The sequence below is a fragment of the Dipodomys ordii genome, unplaced genomic scaffold, assembly GCF_000151885.1.
Source record: "Dipodomys ordii isolate 6190 unplaced genomic scaffold, Dord_2.0 Scaffold19, whole genome shotgun sequence".
In the NCBI taxonomy this organism is placed as follows: Eukaryota; Metazoa; Chordata; class Mammalia; order Rodentia; family Heteromyidae; genus Dipodomys; species Dipodomys ordii.
Genome location: NW_012267235.1, coordinates 11,544,444 through 11,555,932, shown reverse-complemented (window position 1 = coordinate 11,555,932; position 11,489 = coordinate 11,544,444). Strand labels below are relative to the sequence as shown.

The 11,489-nt window shown below is 47.2% G+C and overlaps 1 protein-coding gene across 1 annotated transcript in view; it reads left to right on the top strand.

Annotated features, from left to right (window-relative positions):
- Positions 1 to 892: 892 nt before the first annotated feature.
- Chd3 (chromodomain helicase DNA binding protein 3) overlaps positions 893 to 11,489 on the top strand; it is a 24,436-nt gene continuing 13,839 nt past the window's right edge. Inside the window, exons 1-17 of the mRNA XM_013013123.1 lie at positions 893 to 905; positions 1,459 to 1,572; positions 1,908 to 2,020; positions 2,480 to 2,650; positions 2,845 to 2,969; positions 4,909 to 5,192; positions 5,391 to 5,521; positions 5,684 to 5,834; positions 6,023 to 6,198; positions 6,498 to 6,731; positions 6,901 to 7,104; positions 8,016 to 8,227; positions 8,950 to 9,081; positions 9,452 to 9,551; positions 9,902 to 10,093; positions 10,222 to 10,422; positions 10,784 to 10,921. Coding sequence (XP_012868577.1) covers positions 893 to 905; positions 1,459 to 1,572; positions 1,908 to 2,020; positions 2,480 to 2,650; positions 2,845 to 2,969; positions 4,909 to 5,192; positions 5,391 to 5,521; positions 5,684 to 5,834; positions 6,023 to 6,198; positions 6,498 to 6,731; positions 6,901 to 7,104; positions 8,016 to 8,227; positions 8,950 to 9,081; positions 9,452 to 9,551; positions 9,902 to 10,093; positions 10,222 to 10,422; positions 10,784 to 10,921 — 2,691 coding nt within the window. The remainder of the gene's footprint in view (positions 906 to 1,458; positions 1,573 to 1,907; positions 2,021 to 2,479; positions 2,651 to 2,844; positions 2,970 to 4,908; positions 5,193 to 5,390; positions 5,522 to 5,683; positions 5,835 to 6,022; positions 6,199 to 6,497; positions 6,732 to 6,900; positions 7,105 to 8,015; positions 8,228 to 8,949; positions 9,082 to 9,451; positions 9,552 to 9,901; positions 10,094 to 10,221; positions 10,423 to 10,783; positions 10,922 to 11,489) is intronic.

The following is an 11,489-nucleotide window of genomic DNA, read 5'->3' as shown; positions in this document are numbered from 1 at the left end:
CCTTGCCTTTCCTCGCCATTTGCCTTTGCCTTTGCCAGTCGCCGACGTCAGCCCAAGTTCGAGAACCTCCTGCAGGGCGGGGGAGTGGAGTTCACCGGCTCTGTGGCCCCTACTCCCAGCTGGGGGTGACCCAAGCCACTTCCCTCATCCTGAGCGAGTTGGCCTGCCCTTGCCACTGCCCCCGCATCCTCCTCATTTCCATGTTCGTGTTAACCCTAGTCCCTGGGGTTATGTGGGGCCTTGGAGCCGGCTGTTGGGCATGGCATCTAACTGACTATTATTACAGCCTCTACTCAGTTTTTACACCTGGCTTTGGCTAGGCAGCCCCCCTCCACTCCATAGTGCATCTTAAGAGTGTCTTCCTGCCCACGGGCACACAGGATGCTGGAGTTAGGAGAAAAGATAGCATGAAAGGAAAGATGTGTCCAGAGTTTGAGGAAACCTAGACCTGAGGTGTTAATTGTGGCTAATTTTCCCTTGGCTGTTGGAAGTAGGAATTGTATGTCCTAGAGCAAGGGGCTGGGCCAAGCCCATGCTTTCCCTATTGCTACAGCTGCCTCTGCATGGAACAAGACAGGTCTAGCTGGTTAGTTTAGTGCTGGGGGGGGGGAGGAGGAAGGGGGCGGGAGAACCAGGGCTCCATGTCAGTGTGGCATTAGTCTGTTGGCATGGTGTCTTTCTTCCTCTATGAGAAGTAGCTCTGGCCCTCAAGCCACAACAGACTGGCAGGGGTTAGGGAGAATGTTGTTGGGGGGTCATCAAGGGAAATCTATTGTGGGCCTTCTGACAGAGCTGTCTGGGGAGAAAGCCAGGGATCTGGCTGTGCTGCAAGTATGGACCAGTCCAGGCTTTGGATTTTCTGTTTTGAGTGTATGTGTATGTGAGTTTGACAATGCACATGCTGGGTATGTCTATGCCTATCTCTTATTTTGTTTTGGATCTCCTTTGCTGCGTATCTATATATCTGATATATATATATATATATATATATATATACATATATATGTATGCATCCATCTGATATATACATATGTATATATGTATGTATGTATGTGTATACCTGGGTTGGGATGTCTGGGACAAAAACATGCAGATGTAGGGTGAGACCCAGACATGGAGAGTATGACCCCAGAGTTCTCAGAGGAAACAGGAATATAGGAATCGATTTGGAGCAGATTCCAGGTTACTTTCAAGGATGAGGAGAACCATTTAGGCAATTGTGGAGACTTCCTTCTAGCAGATTAAGATGTGATAGGAGCAGACACTAATCCTATGGATAAGAAGTGAAAATGACTGGCTGAGGATTTCTTTTCTCCAGTACGGTGTTGGAGTGAGGAGATGCTAGTAATTATCTGAGGAAATGTAAATAGAGGCTTCCCTCTTGGTAAAAAAGGATGTCAAGGCCCCAGGGTGTTAGTGTGAGAACCCAGGTGTCCACCTTTGGCTCTCCCTTCTCAGCATCTGGCTTAGGAAGCTGCCAGCTTGTGTCTCCCCACTCCAAGTGCTGGGTCAGGCCAGGCCAGCAGCTGGGCATGGCTTCCCCAGATCCTAGGCAGGCTGCCAGCTGGCAAAGTAAGGGGGAAGGCAGGAGGAGCCCTGGCGGCGACTGAAAGGACCTGCCACAGTCAGAGCCCATGGCCTAGAGCCTGGTCCCTTGTTAGTAGAAGGGGAGAGTAGGGAGTGGTTTGGCTGCTCTTCTCTTCTGACCCCTGACCTCTCATTCAGAACCAAAGCATCCCAGAGTACTCGAAACACTGTTTTTATGCAGTGAAGGACAGCAACATTTGGAGGCCTTAATGCCCAGTTCCTAGAGAGTGGGACTGAGGTGGTAGGGGGGGAGTGATTGAGGGGCCTCTGAGACTGGGAACCTAGAGGCTTAGGTTATTCTGGTGCTCTTTGCTCCAAAGATAAGGATGACATTCGACTGCTGCCTTCCGGATTGGGTGTGAAGAAGAGAAAGCGAGGACCCAAGAAGCAGAAGGAGAATAAACCAGGCAAACCCCGGAAACGCAAGAAGCTTGTAAGTATCAAGAAGTCCTAACTCTGTGGGAAGGTTCAGGAGACACTTTTCCAGAGACCTACATTTTCTCCCATCCTGCCAGGGTAGAGGAATGTCCTAAAGTCAGGAAGGCTTGACACACTCTCCCTGTATTGCCCTATGCCCTATATTTCATGAATCAGGACCTCACTCCCTATAGCCTAATATAGGGAGCCTCGTTGTCAATGTGACTTGTCCTGGCGTCTGACAGAAGCAGTACAAGCTTGGATAATAAATACATGAATTCATAGCCCAGAAGTTTTCCTGAACAAGTTGCTTAGCTTTGTTTAGCCTCAGTTTCCTCTTCTGTAGATGAGCATAGATCAGTTACTAGCTGATGAGATTGTTGTGAAGGTAGAAAGAGATAAAGTATGTTAAGAACAGCTTCTGGCACATGGAAAGAATGGATAAACGTTATTCTTACTTATTTCTCTTCCTTAGGACAGTGAGGAGGAGTTTGGCTCAGAGCGAGATGAATACCGGGAGAAGTCAGAGAGTGGGGGCAGTGAATATGGAACTGGACCAGGTCGGAAACGGAGACGGAAGCACCGAGAAAAAAAGGAGAAGAAAACAAAGCGAAGGAAAAAGGGGGAGGCAGATGGGGGTCAAAAGGTGAGTAGACTTAGGGGAACTCTAAGGTGAGGAATCCACACAATAGGCAGGTATCAGAGGGAAGGAAGCCACTGAGCCTGTCATTGGTGAGGGGTAGAGATTGTAATGTAAGAAGGGAGTGTGAAATTGGAGGTTGGTGTATATTATGGCAGGAGCACCTACTTCACTGAATTCCCTCTTCCACATATACACAGCAGGTAGAACAGAAGTCATCAGCAACTCTGCTTCTGACGTGGGGCCTGGAGGACGTGGAGCATGTGTTCTCTGAGGAGGATTACCACACACTTACCAACTACAAAGCTTTCAGCCAATTCATGAGGTATGATGGGACTGGGAACTCTCTACAACAGGTACTTAATTTTAGCAGGGAGAGCCTCGACCCTTTCTGGACTCTGATGAAAGCTAAGAAACTAGAAAATCTCATAGCACATACACATGAAATTGCACATGTAATCTCAAGATATTGTTGGATTTCTTCGGATCTGAGGGTCCCAAGTTAAGAGTCCTTCACTGAGGACTCCTTATTTGAGGGAGTAGTGGGGCTGAGGTCATGATGCCAGGGCTGTGTTAGAGAACTCTGTTAGCAATACAACATAGTGAGGACAGAATATAATGAGCCCATGCTCTGATAGTTCCAGTTCTGTTTTCCCTTCATGGCCTTTCTAGACTAGACCTGGAAGATACCATCAGTGTTCTAGAATTTCCATTGCTTTTATCAACCACTGTTCCTTATTTTTTTGATACTGGGATTGGAACTCAGGGCCTCAAGCTAGCTGTGCAGTTACGTACCACTTGAGCCCTGTTTTTGCTTTAGTTATTGTTTTTAGATAGGGTCTTGAGCTTTTCCTGGGCTGACCTCAGACCATGATCTTTCTACCTATGCTTCCTGAGTAGCTGGGATTCCAGGTGTGAACCATCATACCCTGTGTCTATCCATTCCTCAGGTTCCAGTAACAACAGAGCATGTTTTATCGATGATGGGACCTGAGCTACATTGGCTCACAAGGTAGAAAACAGGGAAGATGTCTTTTGGGGAGGAAGCATTTCACATAGTAGTTCCGTGCCCTGAAGTGCTAAGGTTCAAGCCCCTCTTGGGCAAGTTATTTAATTTCTTTAAATGAATAGTTTTATTACTTTTTAAAATAAGAATAATAGTATATACCTTATAGAGGTCTATGAATTTAGTGGGATAATGAATTAAAGTGTACTACAGTTGGGATCTTGCCCCAAGAGAGTATTAGCTGATAGCTGTCCTTTGTAATGTTTCATCTACTTCACCGCTAAAGATGGTGCTTTTGTCAGCATTGAGGGTCACACATATCCTTGCAAGAGCTTAACACCCCACTCCAGAGGAGAACATTGCAGCCTATCTCTTTTAGGCCCTATGCCATGGGGACCTTCCTTCATGTCCCATGAAATTTAGTAAAATGTGAAGAATCGAAACAAGAGTGCTACTGTGAGGATGAGATAGGATGTACTGTAGATAGTGGTTAATGAACTGAAAAGTAGTTACTTTATAGCACTTATGTGGATGCTATTGTTTTTGTTTTATCCTTATTAAACTTTTTCCCTTTTTTTAAACATATGTACTTATTACAATGATATTTTTCTTTTTCTTTTTGTGTGTGTATGTGTGGGTGGGTGGAGGGTGGAGGAGGTGCCAGTCCTGGGCTTGAACTCAGGACCTAGGCATTGCCCCTAAGTTGTTTTGTTTCTGTCAGGGCTAATACTACCACTTCCAGCTTTTTTTAGTGATTAATTGGAGATTAGTGTTTCGTGGACTTTGCTGCACTGGCTGGCTTTGAACTAAATTCTCAGATCTTAGCCTTTTGAGTAGCTAGAATTACAGTCATGAACTCCCAGCACCTGATGTTTTTCTTTCTTTTTTTTTTTTTTGTCGGTTGTGGGGCTTGAACTCTGGGCTTGGGCTGTCCCTGAGCTCGTCAGCTCAAGGCTAGCACTCTGCCACTTGAGCCACAGTGCTACTTCCAGTTTTCTGGTGGTTTATTGGAGAGAAGAGTCTCATGGACTTTTCTGCTGGGGCTGGCTTTGAACCATGATCCTCAGATCTCAGCCTCCTTAGTAGCTAGGATTACAGGCGTGAGCCACCAGGGCCCGGCTTGATATTTTTGTTAATAGGACACATTCTTACCACCCAGGAATCCTAGCATATACATAGAATTAATTGATAAGAAGAGATGGCAGTACTTCTAAACCAATTTGTAAAAGGTCTGAGTTTTCTACTTCTGTATTTACAGGCCCCTAATTGCTAAGAAGAATCCTAAGATCCCAATGTCTAAAATGATGACCATCCTTGGAGCCAAATGGAGAGAGTTCAGCGCCAACAACCCCTTCAAGGGTTCAGCAGCTGCTGTGGCAGCGGCAGCAGCAGCAGCAGCCGCAGCTGTAGCTGAACAGGTGTCAGCTGCTGTCTCCTCAGCCACCCCCATAGCACCTTCCGGACCCCCTACCCTCCCGCCACCCCCCACTGTTGATATACAGCCCCCACCTATCCGAAGAGCCAAAACCAAAGAGGGCAAAGGTAAGAAACTCTCTTTTTCCAGCTACTGTCTCCTAACCCTCTAAGTTGTATATCTTAGAATTATAGTATCACTGTAGTTAGTACCTTTGCCTGCCCAAGTTGGGGTTTCTGGAGGAGAAACATTTTGTTAGAAAGAGGTCTAGGGGTCCCTGAGTCACAGCCTCTGGTTTGTCTCTCTTCATTCCCATCGTCATTCAGGTCCAGGCCATAAGAGGCGTAGTAAGAGCCCCCGAGTACCCGATGGACGTAAGAAGCTTAGGGGGAAGAAGATGGCACCGCTCAAAATCAAACTAGGTCTGCTGGGTGGCAAGAGGAAGAAGGGAGGCTCGGTGAGTTGTTCTTCCCTATTTGCTAAACTTACCTAGGTGTCAAGGGTTGGAGCCCAGGGCAATGGAGTCAGGGCAATGAGGGAAACTGGAACAGGAAGCCCAAGGCCCAGGGAGGGGAGTAGAAGCAAGTATGCCTCACTGACAACAATGGGCTATGGGCAGTATGTTTTTCAGAGTGATGAGGGTCCTGAACCAGAGGCTGAGGAGTCAGACCTGGACAGTGGCAGTGTCCACAGTGCCTCAGGCCGGCCTGAGGGCCCTGTTCGTGCCAAGAAACTAAAGAGAGGCCGACCGGGAAGGAAGAAGAAGAAGGGTAAGCTGTGTGTGAGCCTGTCAGTCTGCCTTCCTTTGCTATCTTTCTTATTACCAAGTTTGACTTCTCTATTCAACCCTTATCTCGCCTCTTGCCTCTCTCCTTGAATCCTTTTCTCTCTCTCTCTCTTGTTCTCTCTGTTCTTTTGCCTTCACTGGGGTATATGACAGTCCTGGGATGTCCTACAGTGGCCGGGGAGGAGGAGGTTGATGGCTACGAGACCGATCACCAGGATTACTGTGAGGTGTGCCAGCAGGGTGGGGAAATTATTCTGTGTGACACCTGCCCTCGTGCCTACCACCTCGTCTGCCTTGATCCAGAGCTTGACCGGGCTCCTGAGGGAAAATGGAGCTGCCCCCACTGTGTGAGTACCTGGTGCTCTCAGGGACTCTCCCATCTCTTTCCTTCTTGATTTCAGTTATCCTCTTCCTCCTTCTGATGCCTGGGCATCAGATGACTTAAGGCCTAGCATGCTATTTGGGCCCTATCCCCCATCCTTTTGCCTCTATAGTTAATGTTTCTGTAAATTGGGGTGTTCCTTTGTTTCTGTCAGTCTTCTCTGCATTTCTAGGATTCAGGCGTCCTGTCTTTGCCTCTATCTTCCAGTCTCGCTCCTTATCTCCTTTCTTCCATCTGTCTCTGTGTCTGTCCTTGGCCTCCCAGGAGAAGGAAGGAGTGCAATGGGAGGCCAAGGAGGAGGAGGAAGAATATGAAGAGGAAGGAGAGGAAGAAGGGGAAAAAGAGGAAGAGGATGACCATATGGAATACTGCCGGGTGTGCAAGGATGGCGGGGAGCTCCTATGCTGTGATGCTTGCATCTCCTCCTACCACATCCACTGTCTGAACCCTCCCCTGCCCGATATCCCCAATGGTGAATGGCTGTGTCCCCGCTGCACAGTGAGTAGATATACCTTTTCTCAGTATTACCCTTAGGCCACATCTGTTAGCCCCAAATGTCTAGTTCTTCCCCCCCCCCCCCGCAACTCCCTCTTGTGGCACCTTTGTTCTCCTACTTAATGAGGAACTCTTTCTGCCTCTTTCTTTCCTCATATATATCATCCTGAAGTGTCCTGTGCTGAAGGGTCGTGTGCAGAAGATCCTGCATTGGCGGTGGGGGGAGCCACCTGTGGCAGTTCCAGCCCCCCAACAGGCAGATGGGAATCCAGATGCTCCACCTCCCCGTCCTCTTCAAGGCAGATCAGAGCGAGAATTCTTTGTCAAGTGGGTGGGGCTGTCCTACTGGCACTGCTCCTGGGCCAAGGAACTTCAGGTATAAGGACCCTTTCTTTTCTTCTCCCCTGGGACTTTGACTTCTTAGCCCTCTGTTCTGCATGCTTCCATATCCATCCTTTGTTTTTGGGGTTTATTTTTTTTTGGGTCTGGTCGTGGGGCCTGAACTCTGGGCCTGGTCACTGTCCCTCAGCTCTTCAGCTCAAGGTTAGCGCTCTACCTCTTGAGCCACAGTGCCACTTCCGGCTTTTTATTTTTTGCTTATGTGGTGCTAAGGAATTGAACCCAGGGACTCAGGCATGCAAGGCAAGTGCTCTACCACTGAGCCACCTTCCCAGCCCCTCCATCCTTTGTTTTACCTCATTTTGGGCCTCTGGCCTCATGCCTTCCTTGATTTCTTGATTTCCATATGTGGTTTTCTTGATCTCCAGTTCTCTTTTTCTTTACTTTGTTTTGTTCTTTTTTTTTTTTTTTTTGTCTGTCAGTCATGGGGCATGAACTCAGGGACTGGGCATTGTTCCTTAGCTCTTTTGCTCAAGGCTAGTGTTCTACTTTGAGCCATACCTCCACTTCTGGCTTTTTGGTGGTTAGAGATAACAATCTCACGGATTTGTCTGTCAAGACTGGCTTTGAACCAGAATCCTCAAATCTCAGCCTCCTTAGTAGCTAGTAGTGAGGCATGAACCACTGGCTCCTGACTCATATTTTATTATTCTTCTCAGTCTTAATAGCTCTATTCCAGCTTCTTTTGCTCCTTATGGCTTCATCTATACACTGTCCTCTGATACTGTTCTGTTATTTTATTTGTTCTCCTGATTTGGCCTCACCCATTCTCTTTCATAGCTTTCTTTCCCCGTCCCATTTTCCTTGCTGACCACTTGTTGTTCTTTTCTGGATGTTGGAACTATCTTTCCTGGATGTTGGAATTATCTTTCCTCTGTGTCCCATCAGCTGGAAATCTTCCACTTGGTAATGTACCGAAACTACCAACGAAAGAATGACATGGATGAGCCCCCACCCCTGGACTATGGCTCTGGTGAGGATGATGGGAAGAGTGACAAGCGCAAGGTAAAAGATCCACACTATGCTGAAATGGAGGAGAAGTACTACCGTTTTGGCATCAAACCAGAGTGGATGACAGTCCACCGTATTATCAACCACAGGTAAGTGATTGGTCTGTGAGAAGCCCTACCTTAGATATGATGCTGTCTCTTTTTTTGTTGTTGTTGGTCGTGGGGCTTATACTTGGGGTCTGGGTACTGTCCCTGAGCTCTTTTTGTTCAAGGCTAGTGCTTTACCAGTTTGAGCCACAGTACCACTTCTATGACACTGCTTTTACTCTGAAGAGTGCCCCATGTTAACCAAATGACTGATTGAAACTTGCTGACTCCTCCTGCAGCTCCAGCTTCATTGATCTTGCTTCTTGTAGGGGGACTAGGGACACCAGAAGGAAAACCCAGCATTGCTTCACTTGACTTTGCCTCCTGTACTCTCCAGTAGCATAAGACATGTCACATGAGCCTAGAGTTAGGGCGTGAAAGGCAAACATGAGAAACATAATTGTCCAGACCATTATTTCAAGTGTTTATTTCTTTGTAGTACTCGCTGTTACCTAATATAAGCTCAGTATATTTCATTGCTGCCTTCCCCAATACAGTGTAGCCTCCATGACAAAATAGGGTTGTCCATTTCCTTTACTCTTCAACATAATGCCTGGCTAAGAGTAGGCACTAATAGTAGAGACTGACTGACTAGGTGAGTGAATGAGGTTGGAGGGCTCTCCAGAGATGTTATGTGATAGTTGATATTTAGGTGTCATCCTGAAAATGGTTGATGATACTTCAACCTTCTAAACTGCTTCTCTTCTTGGTCTTCTGCCCCACAGTGTGGATAAAAAAGGGAATTACCACTATCTGGTGAAATGGAGGGACTTGCCTTATGACCAGTCCACATGGGAAGAAGATGAAATGAATATCCCTGAATATGAAGACCAGAAACAAAACTACTGGAGACATCGGTGAGGGAAGCCAGGTTATGTATTGAGGGAGTCTGTAGTTGGAGTAGGAAAGCTAAACTGAGCAACCAAAAGGGACAGTCACAAGCTGAGTAGGGCAGTGGCATCCTGGGCTGGTTTGTTTGGGTGAGGTTGGTAAAAGGACAATATAAGGGGTAGAAGAAAGATGTGTCTAAGTAAATGAATAAGAAGATGCTTCAGCATAGGGAGAGTTGGCTCTCAAAGCCCAAGAGGGTGCAGGTAAAAAGCCAGAGGGAAATAAAATTTGAAAACAATCTAGGTTATAGGCAGTAGAGGTAGATCTGGAATGGATTCAGAAAAGTGGGAAGGGGTCCTAAGGAGTAGGCCTCATTTAGACCCATTCTTTCCTCAGAGAACTAATTATGGGGGAGGACCCTGCCCAGCCTCGCAAATACAAGAAGAAGAAGAAGGAGCTGCAAGGTGATGGACCTCCCAGTTCTCCTACTAATGATGTAAGTCCTCTTTCTTCGTCTGGAGCCATAGTGACTGATGATTTCCCTGCTGTCAACAGAACTTCCCAGGGTTTCAGCAGTCTCTGAATAGTTCTTACCTTAGCGCCCCATGGAGGGCGCTAAGAGTAAGAGAGCTATTAGAGGCAGCCTCCCAGTGTGACTCTTTCACAGCTAGCCCTTCCCTACTGTGCTGAGAGGGAGGGACCAGAGACAAGAAACTTTTGTTAAGTTCAGAAGTAGAAAAAATTGTAATCCAACTGATAGCAGTGCCAAGGAGGAAGGAGGAGGAGATCAAGACTTGTGGATCCCTCAACTGTTCCCTTTAGCTTTCTGACTTCTTGATGTTACAGCCTACAGTGAAATATGAGACTCAGCCACGGTTTATCACAGCCACTGGAGGCACGCTGCACATGTATCAGCTGGAAGGACTGAATTGGCTACGCTTCTCATGGGCCCAGGGCACTGACACGATTTTGGCTGATGAAATGGGGCTGGGCAAGACCATCCAAACCATTGTCTTCCTCTACTCACTCTATAAAGAGGTATGTATTGGATTCTAGGCCCCTGAGATGGGTGGCTGGGCTGAGACCTAGCATAGACTGGGAAAGGGGGATGGAGGTGTATAACAGACAGTCGAGTGGACTAATGGGTCTTCCACCTTACCTCCCAGGGCCATACAAAAGGTCCTTTCCTAGTGAGTGCTCCACTCTCTACCATCATTAACTGGGAGCGGGAGTTCCAAATGTGGGCACCCAAGTTCTATGTGGTGACATACACGGGTGACAAGGACAGCAGGGCCATCATTCGTGAGAACGAGTTCTCCTTTGAAGATAATGCCATCAAAGGTGGAAAGAAAGCTTTTAAGATGAAGGTAAGCCCCTTTGCCTCAGATTCCCCTCAGATCTGTCATTTCTTTGACCCAAGAGAAACTCAGCTCCTCTTGTTCCCTCTCCACCTTTCTCTTTGCTATTCTTCACCTGTTCTCATGCCTCTGAACTTCATAGCAAGTTCTCTCAGGGGTGTGAATGATGGAACTGTCAGTTTATTGGACAGGTGGAAGTTTGGGGCATGGTTAGTAATTGGTGCTTGGAGTTGAAGTTAGAGGACAGAATAATTCACTCCCTGAGGTAGTCATAGTCAGGGCAGGATGTCTTGGAGAAGGATGGGGGATGGAGATGTCATTGTGTGGATGTCAGATGGCAGCCCAGCAAGCAATATGATTGTGTTGGCAGAGGGAAGCACAAGTGAAATTCCACGTTCTCCTAACATCATATGAGCTGATCACTATCGATCAGGCAGCACTTGGCTCTATCCGCTGGGCCTGTCTCGTGGTAGATGAAGCTCATCGACTTAAGAACAACCAGTCCAAGGTGAGTGAGATCCCCACATTTGAGAACATTGGAGTGTGGGCTACCACTTGCTCTTGTCCTAACAAAACAAACCCTTGAAAGCCCAAGTTGGGTACCAGTGGCTCACATCTGTAATCCTAGCTACTCAAGAGGCTGAGATCTGAGGATCATGGTTCAAAGCCATCCTGAGCAGAGACTCTTACCTTTGATTGACCACAAAACAAAAGAACAACAACAAAAAAAAAAAACCCACCAGAAGTTGAGCTGTGGCTCAAGTGGTAGGGTGCTAGCCTTGAGCAAAAAAAGCTGAAGGACAAGACCCAGTCCCTGAGCTAAAGCCTCAGGACTAGCGCGCACACACACACACACACACACACACACAGAGAAACAAAACACAAATTAAAAAACAAAAACAGCCGGGTGTTGGTGGCTCACGCCTGTAATTCTAGCTACTCAGGAGGCTGAGATCTGAGGATCGTGGTTCAAAGGCAGCCCGGGCAGGAGAGACCATGAGACTCCTATCTCCAATAAACCACCAGAAAACCGGAAGTGGCGCTGTAGCTCAAGTGGTAGAGCACTCGCCTTGAGC